At 35.5% G+C, this 15,423-nt stretch overlaps 3 protein-coding genes and 1 long non-coding RNA gene across 4 annotated transcripts; 3 read left to right on the plus strand and 1 right to left on the minus strand.

Moving 5' to 3' along the window:
* Nucleotides 1–215: 215 nt before the first annotated feature.
* Nucleotides 216–1,990, minus strand: LOC17878381 (gamma-glutamyl peptidase 1). Its single transcript, XM_006284356.2, has 3 exons — nucleotides 1,596–1,990; nucleotides 609–938; nucleotides 216–517 (listed from the first exon to the last, which is right to left on the minus strand). The coding sequence occupies exons 1-3, from the start codon at nucleotides 1,905–1,907 to the stop codon at nucleotides 410–412; spliced, it is 750 nt and encodes a 249-aa protein (XP_006284418.1). The 5' UTR covers nucleotides 1,908–1,990; the 3' UTR covers nucleotides 216–409.
* Nucleotides 1,991–5,245: 3,255 nt separating this feature from the next.
* Nucleotides 5,246–5,864, plus strand: LOC111829645. Its single transcript, XR_002833024.1, has 2 exons — nucleotides 5,246–5,433; nucleotides 5,529–5,864. It is a non-coding gene; the product is annotated as an uncharacterized LOC111829645 (long non-coding RNA).
* A 2,870-nt stretch (nucleotides 5,865–8,734) lies between these two features.
* On the plus strand, nucleotides 8,735–12,393 carry LOC17879831 (probable LRR receptor-like serine/threonine-protein kinase At4g30520). Its single transcript, XM_006282392.2, has 11 exons — nucleotides 8,735–9,374; nucleotides 9,495–9,627; nucleotides 9,751–9,822; nucleotides 9,920–10,063; nucleotides 10,172–10,243; nucleotides 10,330–10,389; nucleotides 10,475–10,575; nucleotides 10,668–10,799; nucleotides 10,877–11,221; nucleotides 11,297–11,676; nucleotides 11,769–12,393. Exons 1-11 carry the CDS (start codon nucleotides 9,251–9,253, stop codon nucleotides 12,162–12,164), a joined length of 1,959 nt encoding a protein of 652 aa, XP_006282454.1. The 5' UTR covers nucleotides 8,735–9,250; the 3' UTR covers nucleotides 12,165–12,393.
* A 421-nt stretch (nucleotides 12,394–12,814) lies between these two features.
* On the plus strand, nucleotides 12,815–15,354 carry LOC17877744 (autophagy-related protein 18b). The gene is made up of 11 exons (XM_006283915.2): nucleotides 12,815–12,900; nucleotides 13,033–13,106; nucleotides 13,489–13,562; nucleotides 13,637–13,746; nucleotides 13,839–13,930; nucleotides 14,012–14,124; nucleotides 14,242–14,361; nucleotides 14,435–14,580; nucleotides 14,655–14,768; nucleotides 14,863–14,931; nucleotides 15,042–15,354. Exons 1-11 carry the CDS (start codon nucleotides 12,842–12,844, stop codon nucleotides 15,166–15,168), a joined length of 1,098 nt encoding a protein of 365 aa, XP_006283977.1. The 5' UTR covers nucleotides 12,815–12,841; the 3' UTR covers nucleotides 15,169–15,354.
* Nucleotides 15,355–15,423: the final 69 nt, after the last annotated feature.

The following is a 15,423-nucleotide window of genomic DNA, read 5'->3' on the forward strand; positions in this document are numbered from 1 at the left end:
TTTTTAAAAAGAGTATGGGTATTTTCAACTGTAGGTTTAATCATACCTATGGATGATTTCGCAACAAATCAAATTATCAATAGAAGAATTTTTTATTTTCTGTAAATAGAAGACTTCTGAAAATAAAAGCTTTTTTAAAATCGATTGACTCAAAATAGAGGTTTCTTTAACCATATATCTTAATTCCATTTAACAAATAAGCGTATTATTTATGGTTTTAAATAACTTAGTTTCTTTATTAATTTATTATTATGGGTAGTATAACACACAAATATGTTATGCTGGAGTTTAATAGGATTATACATTGACATGAATAAAGCAACAAGTAATATTAAATCAATACATGTCGTCCCAGTAGTATATGACAAGAGAGCCAAATAGATCATAATCTGGGAGTGATATTAGTTAGTTAGTCGGATACTCTGCCTTTGAGGAAGTTCTTGCATATCTTCTCCCAAAGCTTCCTGTCTGCTCCCCTCTTCTCCATCGTTGCCTTTGCCGCATCCGCAAAATCTTGCTGCATATTTAGTTTACCACAATTTCTTAGAATATACAGTATTTTAATTCGATTCGGTGACTATTGTAAGCCAGAGAGAAATAAAACAAACCTTGACGTAGCCTAGACCAAGAACACGATCGACAATCTCGAAGAGAATCTCTTTGTTATACTCAGGATGTCCTTGAATGCAGAACAAATGATCCTCGATAGAGAACATCTCCACCTCGTAGTTGTCGGAGTAGCCAAGCACTTTAGCAGTTTCAGGCAGCACCAAGACTTCGTCCTGGTGGCATTTGATGATCGCCATTGTCTCAGGAACCTCGTCTCCGAAGTAACTTAATGGTGTAATCGCATCCTTGACGATTGTTATGTCTCCAAGTTTTAGTTCTGGTCCCTTCCTTGCGCGTCCTACTGTTCCTCCCCTTACTCTGGCTATGATCTAAACGGAGAATCGTAATTAGGAACGATATTATTTAATCAACATCATCCACAATGCCAACACTAACACCACCCGCAACTTAAAACCACATTGTCTTGTCAGTTGGAAGATTTTTTTAATCTTAATCAATCGAATACATTAATACCAAATGTGATACATTAATCTTTTAATATTTTGAGCCTTAACCTAATTGCTGTTGTTATACTTGTTGGGTACTCCACTAGTTCAGCAAAAAATAATCAAGAAGTGTGATTTATTACTTTGTTCATTACTTCGTTTCATATTTTCACGGAAATGGCCCATTAAATCATTCATATATTGAAATTTGGTTACCTAAACGAGCATTCACTAGATAGTATTATGCAAAAATGGGTTCAATTTAGATTTAGAAACTTAGAACTAACAAAAATCATAAAATAAAAACAGGGGATGTTTATATAATTATAGTATACCTAGTAAATTCACTAATAAAAAATGATTCACTAGAGAAACCATCAATTATATTATACCTAGTCAAACGTATACCTAGTCATGAAATAAAAACAGGGGAGGTTTATATATATATAATTTTATTTTTTTTGTCATCAGGGGAGGTTTATATGATACCTAGTCAAACTTAGATGACAAAATAAAAATCAAGAAAATAGAGAAAAGAACCTGGTGGCCAAAGCAGATGCCAAGAATTTTCTTCTTCATCTCGTCGATCTTCTTGACAATATCGCAGAGCTTAAGGATCCAATCACAGTTCTCAAAAGCGTCGTGAGAGCTTCCGCTGATAACAAAGCCATCGTACTTGTCGAGATCTTTCTCATCGGGAAACTCACCGCTGACGACCCTAAAGGAGTCCCACTGCTCTCCTTCGTCTCCGAACGTTGACACGAACACGTTGTGGTATCCCCCGTACGCTTTCTTGACGAACTCTGAGTCCAAAGTCGCAAGAAACAGAGCGTATCTTTTCTGCTCCACCATTTTTTTTTGCCGGCGAAATGAATTATTAATTTTATCACACAAGAGAGTTTTGATTAGGTGAGAGAAAGGAGAGATAGCAGTGGAGGAGAAACACGTACGTGTATGGTTTGTATTTATATAAAAGATTTGTATTTTGGTCGACCTGACCTACCTACTGGTTTTTCGTTTTTATTTCCCCACGTTTTATGTAATAGTTTTGTAATTTTATTGTACCGTAACAATCATCTTCTTCCTTTTTTTATATATATTCAGAAATAAAATTAGATAGGCAATTAAAATTTTAGTAGTGGGCAACCGTTGTTGACCATTTCGCCGATTGACATAGTTCGAGCATGTGGCATTTCTATAGCATTATTACGTACATGGGCCGATATCGACAACCAATAAACACAAAACTATGGAATTGTTACTTCAAGTTATATATTACACTGGATCGATCACATCTGCCAAAAGCAATTAAAATGACGCGCATTTAGTTAGTTAACACGTATCTCTACTTAACAACTTTAAACTTGTTTTAAATGCTCTAAACTTTTCTTTAATAATAGTATAAAATCCAGAGATGTTAATTTTGCTGTGGCCAGCTGAGAATTCTAACACACCATGTGACTATTATAATACTACAATTTTGAATTTTTTGAATTTATTCATTTTATAGTATTAGTTTATTGCAGCTTCTTCTAATTATACATGATATCACATCTACATCTTCTAAGATCGTATCTCACTGGGGGGAAAGAAAACATACTTGTGTATATATGTAAGAGACTAATTAGTAGACGTGTTAATCTTTAAAAAGATAGAAATCTAATTAGTTAAATTTCTAAAACTAAAGAAGAAAAGTTACCAAAATTTCCCTGAAGTCTACAGTCTAAAAGTCTAACTAAGCATTAAGACAAACATATCATGCATGCTTTTATTAGTCATGACTTTTCTTGACTTACATGCGGAGACTTGCAACTTTTGGGACCTAATACAGATATACCAGATTTTTTCTTGAAATTTTACCCTTTTTTTTTTGTTGCACTGTTTTGACTGAAAATTAAGTATCAAAGCTAAGGAAAAATTAATGTATCAATTACACTTTTGGTTTCTTTTTTTCCAGTATCATCTATTGACCAAAACCATTATCTTAGTGTCACATATGACTATAGTGTATATCAGTATATTTCTCCGCCGTTCCAAGAAGGGTTCTCATTTGGTCAAAGTCCAAGTATAGCGTTGTATAAAGAATCACTGAGGTCAAACAAACTACAAAGATGAAATTCGGATATAGTCCCCCATTAAACTTGTCCGGTTACGTACAAATATATCAAACTGTTGTAAAATATAACATTACGTGATTTAGTCGTCTACGTACACTTATCCACAGTGTCTTTTAGGTAAAAGCGAAGAACATTTGCTAACTGGCCAATATTGTAGACTTGTGGGCTTCGAACGGTTGACAAACATCGGGCTTAAAAGTCGTCAATCAGGGATAAGGTAAACAAAGTGGCCCTACTAATGGCCCAATAAAAAATAATCTGCCAAACCCTAAAAACACAACATTTGTTTAGTTGGTTCGTGTCTGAAGATTGCAGGGATATAACCCTAAAAATGGCAAAATCTGTAACTAAAGTACGTAATCCGAGACCGATTCTTCAGTCAATACTATCCATGGAGGCCATTCATGGTATATTTTTTCGTATACTTCAATTCTGGATTTTGCTGTATTAATCCTGAATGCTTGCTTTGCATGTGTCCCATATATAAGCCCTCTTGACAACATCGGTCTCACTGAGCAGCATTTCTTTGTATCTTCTCTCGATTTCTCCGACCAAAAAATGGCGTCCTCCGGTCACTTTTGACGATGATTGTTCCATATCTTGTCTATCTCCGAGTTTGGGAAATCCCAACTCGATTCTTCTTTCTTTCAACTTGATATATAGTGTTTCACTCTTTTTGATTGGTTTCTCCTTTCCAAATCAATGGACAGGTTCAGTCTCTTGTTGGTTCAACTTCTTCACTCACACCATGTAGGCTTCGAATTGTTTTCGGACTTATGAAACAAAACCTACAAAAATATTTGGTTTTAAAGAAACGAAAAAGCCAATTTAAAGAGATGAAGAAGCTGACGTTTCCTCAGACATAGTTATGTTTCATTCGCAAGTAACTCCTTTTTTTTTCTTTTTTCTTTTTTGCCTTTGATATGTCATTTCATCACAAGTCATTTGCTAGCTTTCAAGTTTCAACATATCTCTCTACTCTTTTAGCCTCTACTTACCATCGCCGTACACGTGTCACACTTATATGCGATGTTTCTCTTCTGCAGCCATGAATCAACCACACCTTCTTCTACTACCAATTATTTTCAATATCGGTTCGGTTTAACTAGATTAGCGTGTCTTCTTTTGTGATGTATTATCAATTTATCATGCGTGTCTGTCTATTAAAAATAGTGATTAGTGAATATGAAAATATGTAATGGCGTTTATTGGTGGTCGTCTCGATGATATCGAACCTCGATTAGGGAGCACATGTTTTTGGTTAAGCTTTATAATTAATTGTTAGCCTGCCTACCTACAATAATAGTAGTATTTTGACAAAAGAAACTTTACTGAAGTATTATTATGTTACTGTATGATATTCATACACAAGTGTTAAACTAAGATATACGCATATGTATCTTTTTATTTGTCGTCAAACAGAAAGATACACATATCATGTTTTAATGTTTGTGATTAAACTAACATATCAAAAGAAATTAGCTATCAGTTAACTAATCGTATGTAATAACTACCACCGGTTCAGTAAAACTAATTCGGAATGAATGCAAACCGGATTTAAACCAACATCTATTATCAAAGCACTTACTATTTACTAATACAAGTTTGAGTATTTTTATGAACACCGACAGAGTGGTGTTTAGTATGTAATACACTTACACGCGTGATATATATATACTACCGAATCATTAGGGTAAACGTTAAATTGATCGTTTGTTTAATGTTACCCAATTCATAACTAAGTATAATGTTATTTGTAACAAAAATAAACACATTGATGAAATAACCTGATAAATAAGTATATTACTAATAACGTACTTTTCGAGAATTATTCAAAACCAAAGGTAAATAAAAAATCAAATGTGAAATGTACCTCTTTTTGGGAATGCATCACTTGAGACTTGTTGACACATGTTGATTGGTTGCAGCAAAACTGCCGAATTTTTTTAAAAATGGCTCTTAAATACTAAAAAGTTTGAAAGTAAATTACCAAAAAAGAAAAGAAGAAGTTTATTTACTAAATTAGAAATATTATGACAGTCGTATTTAGTGGCCAAACAGAGAGCTTGCTTTAGAGGGAGAGAGAGAGAGAAGGTAAGTTATACACAAAAGGAGGCTTCTCTCAGACGAAACGAATAAAGAAAAGCTGAGAAGAATCCATAAAAGGTGACAAAAGCAAGAAGGAGAAGCAAAGCATGTTTCCTTATCTTGTCTTCTGATTCACTCACTATTCTTCTTCTTCCTCATCATCATGATCATTAGTATTCCACCAAAACCCACTCGTCTCCTCTCTTTTCTCACATTGTTAGTGTTCTTCTTTACATCTGATCTAATTTTCTTCCTCTTTGTTTGGTAGAAGAAAAGAATGGAGGGTACTTATCAGTATTCTGCAACAAAGGTGATGAGGGTCTCAAGAAGGGCATTTTCGTTAGAGAAGAAGAATCATTAGTTCCATAACTCTTTTGTGTCGTTGATGATCAGATTCATTTCTTTATGTTTTTTTAAAAGTTTTAATCCTCTTATTAAACCGATAAAAAAATTGTGTGACCAGGTCGGGAAGTAGTAGTAGTGATATTGGCGGAATGGCTCAATCTCCTTGTCACATTTATCACTTTCTCTGTTTCTCTTTTAACATTTTAGAATTGTATGATCTTATACTTAATTCTTAACTACATTACTTGTTTTGCCTTTTTATGATTCTTTCATTAACTACAAATTTCACCCATTTCTTTAAAATTTTAACCAAAAACATGTTATGATTTTCTCGATTTGTCACTTTCTAAGAAATTATGATTGTGTATATAGATTTGTGATGCTGCCTGCAGTTGATAATGATACTGCATGTCTGTGTTTTGTTGACGACACAACAGAGGAAAAAGAACAGAGAGAGAGAGAGAGAGATATGTCTTTGGTTCTAGATTTCTATTTCTCTCGGTAAATGTGCCTTTCATATAATCGGATAGCTTTTCTTTTCTTTTCTTTTCCTTTTCATGATAGATGAAGGAATTTTTTTACCGTTGTGTAAATTATTCACGTACATTAGTCAATGGTTGCTAATTAAAATCCTACTGCATGCAAGAAGAAGAAAAAATGAATGATCCTACTGCTAGTTCAAAATCAACGTTAAGCCTAATTTGCCTAAACATTTTGCTATATGTGTGAATTGTGATAATAGTTTTGATTATCAATTTACTAATATTACTAATTTAGGTTTAGTGGTACAATCAATATTCTTGGGAAATGAGGGGTCTAGTTGTGGGGTTTTCTAGTGTCCTCCTCGATGCGGCAAAACAAAATGTCACATCACATGGGTCTTCGTGTATCAACCATTTACTTGTCAAACAGATGTAATTTACACATTGAAATTTCCACATAAACAAATAGCTCTCTATCTCAGAGGCAGATGATAAATTTCATTATGCATGTGATGCCCTTGACTACTTCGTTAGATCGATCTCATACAATAACAAAGGAACATGTACAATATAGCATGAACAACAAACCTAGCTGTTGATAGATAGTTATAATGGTTAGATGACAAAAAAAAAAAAAAGATAGTTATAATGGTTCTTTGTCAACAAAATTGCATTGGGTTTGGACAAACTTACTTGGAAATATCACACATTCACACCTGAAGCATATGAAATAGACAGGGAACAAGAAAGAGCTTTGACAAACAATAATGGTGCAAGGAGAAGTCTTTTTAAATATGGGCTCAAAGTTTTTGGCCTTTTGGGCCTATAATCCATATGAGTCTCTATTCTTATTTCGTGGCCTTTTTGGCCTTTTTGATATTATATGTTTAATCTTTGAAAAGAACTGTAGAGAAAATGTAAAAAGAGGATTATAGAACGTGGAAGAATCAGGTGGACACCATATTGGGAAATCGCAAACGAATAAAACGCACTCCGACGAAGATTTGCTCTTTATGTTTTTCTTCTTATTTTTTAACTTCCAATTTTTTTTTTTTACTTACTCCATTTAATTTGTGTTTTTAATATGATAATGACTTCAAATTCCACTAATTAAATAGATAATGATTGAGGATGACTCAGGCTCCATTTGCTAGATTGCACAACTAGCTATACTGTTCTGCTACATATTGATCTACTACTACTAGTCCACAAACACAAAGCATCCCCCTTGTAACAGAGATAAAAAAAAAAAAAAAGTAAAACAATATTATAAAGACTTCAATGGAATATAGAAAGCATCTCATAATTTAATTGGTGCAATTTATGCATATTAGAATATGGTCCCGGCCGGGGATTTTTTATAAAGCTAAAATAAAAATGATGAAACAAACATTACTACTAATGCGGTGCAGAGCAAATTATTGGGAAGATGATTCTACTACTTTGATACTTTTCCTTCAATCTTTATGAAAATTCTAATTTACCTTATGCTTTAACACATTAATGTAAGAATATAATTTTGAAACAGTGGTGTTAAAAAAACGCATTATAAATGTTGGATTTGTCCCATCATCCAATCTTCTCCACTTTTAGTGAAAGTCACGAAATTTTCATCAAGTCTTTTAGAAATTCGGTTTTTGATTGTTATAGGCAGCGAGCGAGTTAGCGACATGATAAAATCTAATTGTGATGTTAAATGAATAATTTGTGATTTCTTTCTAAGAACTTTGAAAGTTGATAGGGAATAATATGTATGTATTGAAACAAGTACATAAGATGCAGCATGCATGCATGATGTAATGGGGTGTCCATTGATAATGTGTGACAGGAATAAAATAAACAAGGTAATTGGTTGCAAAGCATCTTGCTGCTTACCTCATCTTGCTCTTCCCAATTCGGCATTTTTGGCCACCTCTCTTTATAATTACTTCGTTAGGGTATGTTGAAAACAAAGGAAAAGATAGTAAGTAAGTAGTAACGTTCCTAAACCAAATTTTTAATTATTTTGGTCTTTCTTATGAACAACGGGTTTGAGTGCATCGTTACGCACGATGCAAATGGGCAACATGCATGATTGAATATTTATTAGTATTATTACATCTTAACAAAAAAAACTTTAAATTATCTTCTAGTAGCATTTTTACCAAAAACTATATCAGAAAAAAACATACATTCGAAACGTGGGGGTCATGAATGTTATTGCAGTAAAGTAAAAGACGTGATTGAAAAGAGAAAAAGTAATAAAATAAGAAAAGAAAGAAAAAAAGACAAAGAATGTAATTATTAGATCGTTCGATTAAATTACGAATACGAAAGTAGTAGAGGAGGAAAGAGTTGAGCAAAAAAGAAATAGAAGGACAAAAGAGGAAAGAAAACAAAAGTATAGGGGCTTATCATAAATAATGTAACATCAGTCACACAGCCTCATCAGGCAAGTGTGGATTCTCCTATTTCACGCTTTTTCTTACGTGTTGTTGCCCGTATCGGTATCACTCACTATCTCATGTTGGTGTTGCGTTTTGACGTTTTCATACAATAATTTCTATATAATGCGAATCATTAAATTTCAAATCTTTGGTAGGGAGACACCAAATGCCCAAATTAAAAATCTTGTTTCATATAAGATGGAAAAAGACAAGAAAAAAATATGGAAAGAGGATGAAGCGTATTTTAGTGTGCACCAGTCCTCTAGCCTGTCACTGGTAGTCCTAGTACATTACATCAATTTCATTAAGATGAAGAAAAAAAAAGACAAGAGACAAGAGAGAAAGAGAGAGAGAGTCGAGTAGACCAGTATCCACTATCCCGGGCCGGGTCTGACAGTCCGTATCAGCTTCCCCTGATTCTCTCTCTCAACTCTTTCTCTCTCTCCCTCATTTAAACGTTTTCATCTCAACCTTTTCTAAGCAACAACAAACTCATCATCTCCTGTGAGAGAGACTGTTTTTAGAGAAGAAGAAGAAGAAGAAAGAAGGGAAGTAAAGAAAGACTTGTTTGATAGACCCGAGATTTCTTCTTCTTTTTTGTAGTTATTTGCTTTTGCTTTCTCTTCTTTTTCTAGTGTGCTTGTGTTCTGTGGTCACTACCCCGAAAATAAAGTAATGCTGTCTCCCTTCTCTTCAAAAATTAATATTGTTTACTCCTCGTTAGCTAAAAGCTTTCCATGGTAGTAACAAAGAAGAAGACGACGATGATGACGATTCAGCTTCATCTCTTCTACTTCTTCTTCTTGTTTCTCTGTTTCTTCTCTACTCTTACTCTCTCTTCTGAACCCAGAAACCCTGAAGGTAATATAAAAAAAAACGTTACAACAACTAAAACTGCTTCTTTTATCCTTCCGTTACTTTAAAAATTGCATCTTTTTTTTTAACTCTTATAACAAAAGTCTGATTATTCCTGCTACTCAGTTGAGGCGTTGATAAGCATAAAGAACGGTTTGCATGATCCTCATGGAGCTTTGAACAACTGGGATGAATTTTCAGTTGATCCTTGTAGTTGGGCTATGATCACTTGCTCCTCCGACAACCTCGTCATTGGACTGTGAGCTCCCTCTCTCTCTCTTTTTTTGTTTTTTATCCTTCGATTTTGTTTTCTGCTTTCTACAGTTCATTAATGGCGACAATTTCTCTCTCTCTCTCCCTCTGTCTGTCTCACCAATCGTAGAGGAGCGCCGAGCCAGTCTCTCTCGGGAAGTTTATCTGCGTCTATCGGAAATCTCACTAATCTCCGACAAGTGTAAGAAGACTACGACATCCTCGGATCTTCCTCCCTCTTGTTTCCTAATATTATAAGGTTTTTGTCTTTTCCTAATTTGTTTCTTCTTATAAAATAGGTTATTGCAGAATAACAATATCTCCGGCAAAATCCCACCGGAGCTCGGTTTCTTACCCAAATTACAAACCTTGGATCTTTCCAACAACGATTTCTCCGGCGACATCCCTGTTTCCGTCGAGCAGCTTAGCAGCCTCCAATATCTGTGAGCTTCTTCTTCTTCAATCTTGTTCACTATGTAGTGATGTTTTTTTTTCGTTTTTCATATCAGTTCATTAATCATCTTACCTCGTACGAATTGAATTTCAAATAGGAGACTCAACAACAACTCTCTGTCTGGGCCCTTCCCTGCTTCTTTGTCTCAAATTCCTCACCTCTCCTTCTTGTGAGTATACAAATTTTGTCTTTATATCTTGTGAAGAATTGTTTTGTTGTTTTTTGTCTGAATTTTGAACATTTTTGAAATTTCAGGGACTTGTCTTACAACAATCTCAGTGGTCCTGTTCCTAAATTCCCAGCCAGGACTTTCAAGTATAAACCTTTAAGTTTCAAAATTTAAACTGTTTTCACATATTCTTTTATTTGAGTCAGTACTAAGCCTTTCTGTTGAATGTAGTGTTGCTGGTAATCCTTTGATTTGTAGAAGTAGCCCACCTGAGATTTGTTCTGGATCAATCAGTACAAGTCCTCTTTCTGTTTCGTTGAGCTCATCATCAGGTAAAACTCACTTTCTTGCATTGTCTTTTTCTTGAATTTTCCCATTGTAATGGTGTTTTAGTTAATCAATTTGGTTACTTGATTGTGTGTAGGACGCAGGTCTAATCGACTGGCCATAGCGCTTAGTGTAAGCCTTGGCTCTGTTGTTATACTAATACTTGCTCTCGGATCCTTTTGTTGGTATCGAAAGAAACAAAGAAGGCTACTGATCCTTAACTTAAATGGTCAGTCAATTGGAGCTTGTTGTCTATACAACTTTGATTCAGGAAGATGTTAAGTCTTTAGTTTTTGCCTTTTCCAGATAAGCCAGAGGAAGGGCTTCAAGGACTTGGGAATCTAAGAAGTTTCACATTTAGAGAACTCCATGCTTGTACAGATGGTTTCAGTTCCAAGAATATTCTCGGTGCTGGAGGATTCGGCAATGTGTACAGAGGAAAGCTTGGAGACGGGACAATGGTGGCAGTGAAACGGTTGAAGGATATCAATGGAACCTCAGGGGATTCACAGTTTCGTATGGAGCTAGAGATGATTAGCTTAGCTGTTCATAAGAATCTGCTTCGGCTAATTGGCTATTGTGCAACTTCTGGTGAAAGGCTTCTTGTATACCCCTACATGCCTAATGGAAGCGTCGCCTTTAAGCTTAAATGTTAGTATTACTCCTGAACTGTTGGTCCAAATCTTCATCTTCAATGATTTTAACCAATCTTGTTAACTGTTGAAGCTAAACCGGCATTGGACTGGAACATGAGGAAGAGGATAGCCATTGGTGCAGCGAGAGGATTGTTGTATCTACATGAGCAGTGTGATCCCAAGATCATTCACAGAGATGTAAAGGCAGCTAATATTCTGTTAGACGAGTGCTTTGAAGCTGTTGTTGGTGACTTTGGACTTGCGAAGCTCCTTAACCATGCGGATTCTCATGTCACAACCGCGGTTCGTGGCACGGTTGGCCACATTGCACCCGAATATCTATCCACCGGTCAGTCTTCTGAGAAAACTGATGTGTTTGGGTTCGGTATACTCTTGCTTGAGCTCATAACCGGATTGAGAGCTCTTGAGTTTGGTAAAACCGTTAGCCAGAAAGGAGCTATGCTTGAATGGGTAAGCAATGAGACTCGGAATCACATTTTGTTGAGTACTTTATAAGATCAACCAAATTAACATTTTCTCCACGTGCTGTAACTTTGGTTTAGGTGAGGAAATTGCACGAAGAGATGAAAGTAGAGGAACTGGTGGACCGAGAACTTGGGACTAACTACGATAAGATTGAGGTTGGAGAGATGTTGCAAGTGGCTTTGCTCTGCACACAGTATCTGCCGGCTCATCGTCCAAAGATGTCTGAAGTGGTTCTGATGCTTGAAGGCGATGGTTTAGCCGAGAGATGGGCAGCTTCGCATAACCATTCACATTTCTACCATGCCAATATCTCTTTCAAGACAATATCTTCACTGTCTACTACTTCTGTCTCAAGGCTTGACGCACATTGCAATGATCCAACTTACCAAATGTTTGGATCTTCGGCTTTCGAGGATGACGATGATCATCAGCCTTTAGATTCGTTCGCGATGGAACTATCCGGTCCAAGATAACACAGTGAAAGAAAGAAAGAAAGAAAGAAGAAAGACAGATATCATTTTTCGACATACAATGGATCAAACCATTTGAAAAAGCTCTACACTTTTATAATATAGACATGTACATGGTGGTGAATTGATGAAAAAATTTCTCTACAGTTTGAGATTCTGTGGTGGGTTTTTTTATGTTGATGTATATATTAACTTTGGTAAGGTATTTTAATGTGAGTTTTTTGTTTGATTTTTGGGTTGATGATGAAAAGCAGAGTTACTTTGCTTCAACAACATTTTGATGGCAAAGGAAGAAACTATGAGACTGATTTGTTTGACTCTTCTTTTGACCAGAATCTGATTTGCTCTCTCTCTCTTCTCTCACACTCAAAATCGCATCAACAGTTCTGAGAATTTTATCATAAGCTGCTTTGTGGTCCTCTTAAGCTTAATGTGTTGTGACTTTTGTGTTTTGTCCAACTTTGACTCTCATGTGTCGTTTTCAATTTTCTTATCACAAACCAACAAAATCTTATCTCACTCAACAACGAAACGACACCGTTTTGGGACACAAATAGAATAAGAAGAAACGACAACGGTTTGGGAAGAAGTGCCGAAAACAGAACATATATATAAAGTAGAAAAACATAAAAAACAAGAGCTGCATAGACGAAAGAGACTTCTTTTACAATTTTGGAGACATGGCGAATCAGTCCTCTCCTTCTCCCATCTATTGTGTTTCTTTCAATCAAGATAATAGGTGTGAATTCGATTCTCTTAGTAGATTTCCCAGGAAATTTTGTTCCTTTTAATTCTTCTTTTCTCAGATAACGTAACTCAAAAGCTGCCCTTTTGTTGTTGTTGTTGTTTGTTGGCTGTTCGATTATCGCAGTGGTTTTGCGATAAGTTGGAAAGATTCCTTCAAAATATTCGATTCCGCTACGGGCAGACTTTGCTATGAACGAGGCAAGTTTCTAACATTATCCACTTAGATTCTCTGTTCGTTTTGGTTCTGCAGTTTCTGGGTTCTGATCTGATTATTTGTTGTCCATGTCATTAAATATGAATCTGTGTGTGTTTATAATTTATGGGTTTGAAAGGAAACTAGGGTTAGATGAATCGAAATCTTAAGTATATGATCTGATATTGAAGACAACTTCCTGTAATGCAGGCGTTATACACTCAGTAATGCTGTAAATTTTTAGATTGGATAGTGTTTGAATATTGAAACCTGGTAAAAAAAGCTAATGCAATTGACTTTAAGATGATCCTAGACTTGTTTCAAGCTCCAATATTTTTATGAAACTATGTATTGAAGTTGTTTGCCTTTTTATTTGTTTGTTGTTAGCTGCTGGGGCTTTTGTTATTGTTGAGATGTTGTATAGCTCAGATCTGCTTGCCATTGTTGGAGCTGGTGAACAGGTTTGTTCTTTTTGAAACAATTTTTCGATAAATCGGATTTGATCTTGTTTGATTAAGGAAAATTTCATGTATAGGCTTCTCTATCCCCACGGCGTCTTTGTTTGTTCAAGACCACAACGGGTTCACCTCTTAGGGAATTGAACTTTTTAACTTCTATACTCGCTGTCCGTATGAACAAGAAAAGGTTTGTTACCAAACTTATGACTTCTGGTAGTTTTTTTTTTTTGTTTTGTCTTTGGAGATTGAATTCATGGTTTTGTGATTGATTCGTATCAGACTTGTTGTTGTGCTGCTAGAGAAAACATTCGTTTACGACATAAATACTCTTGTCATGCTTGATACTATCGACACCGTGCCTAATCCAAAAGGTAGCTCATAAAGTTTCCTTCATCAAATTGTAACCTTAGGAGTTCATTGTAAACATGAAAACAGTGTCTATCTTTGATCAGGTCTATCTGCCTTCTCACCATGTCTTGAAGCCTGCTACTTAGCTGTTCCAGCTAGTGTGACGAAAGGATCTGTTCTGGTTTATAACGTCATGGATTTGCAGTCTCACAGTGAGGTTTACTAGATGCTTCACCTAATTTTGGAATACAAATTTTTGACTTTAGAGTTACATACTGAACCCAATTATATCTAACTAGATGTTATTATTTCTCTGTTTTTAAATCGAGGACAGATAGATGCACATCGTTCTCCATTGGCTGCGATTGCACTCTCTTCGAATGGAATGTACATTGCTACAGCATCTGAGCAAGGAACTCTGATCCGAGTCCATCTTGTTTCGGAAGCAACTAAGGTAGGTAGCTGCTCTTATAATACATCACCATTTCATTTTTCTACGTATTCTTAATTGTTTTTTTTTTTTGCAGTCATTTAGTTTCAGGAGAGGAACATACCCATCTACTATATATTCACTGTCTTTTGGACCATCTACAGAGCTTCCGGATATATTAATTGCAACGAGTTCTTCAGGCTCGATTCATGCCTTCTCTTTAAGGTTGGCCTTAAACCAAAGGTGGGGATTAAGAATCAGAATCTTACTTCCCTTACACATTTGTGAGATTTCTAACAGTTTCAGAATTTTCTCAGAAGCAAAAGGTCTACCAGCTTTCTTGGTTCGGTTCTTCCGGACAGCGTGAGTGATGCACTAGATCCAGCTCATCATCATGTGCTTCAAAACGCAGTTTCTTCTGGAATTAGAAGGTGAAAGGCTTTTCATTTGAAGGGCTGCTAACTAATGATATATCAGGCTATAGAACCCGGAAGGCTTATTGTATGTTGCTTGTTTGTATTACAGTTATGCAGTGATTAGGAAGATAGACAAACTTGAAGGAACATCATCTCCATCACAGTTTAAATCTCTTAGGTAAGATTTTAGGATAACCCCATCTTGAGTCCACGGTTAGACAGACAAGTTTTCGAACAGAACTATATCACAAAAGCTTGACAATCTTTTGTGTTTCTCGTCCTTTTCAGAGCAACGGTATCGGTGATTACCTATAATGGGTATTTTCAGGAGTACACGCTAAGTATCAATTACAAGAATGAATCTTTGTGGACACTGGACCGTGAATTCAATCTCTTCTCCATAACCACCAGGTGAACTTAACCCAATACCAAACATATGAAAGTATATGGCAGCTTTTTTGTATATAATAATTTGTACTTTGGGTTCATTAAGAATCGTTTATAGTCTTTATGTTCGTTTGTTCTTAAGGTTCTTCCGTGTATGTATTTTAATCTTGATTGTGTTAAAGAAATGAAATTCAGAATAGTCTCTCTTGAGCTTCCCAACTTTTTCCCTCTATAGTTACTGTCAACGGTCTTAACTATAAAGCTTAGACGAATAGGCAAAAGC

The sequence above is a fragment of the Capsella rubella genome, unplaced genomic scaffold (genome assembly GCF_000375325.1).
Source record: "Capsella rubella cultivar Monte Gargano unplaced genomic scaffold, Caprub1_0 scaffold_7, whole genome shotgun sequence".
Taxonomy (NCBI): Eukaryota; Viridiplantae; Streptophyta; class Magnoliopsida; order Brassicales; family Brassicaceae; genus Capsella; species Capsella rubella.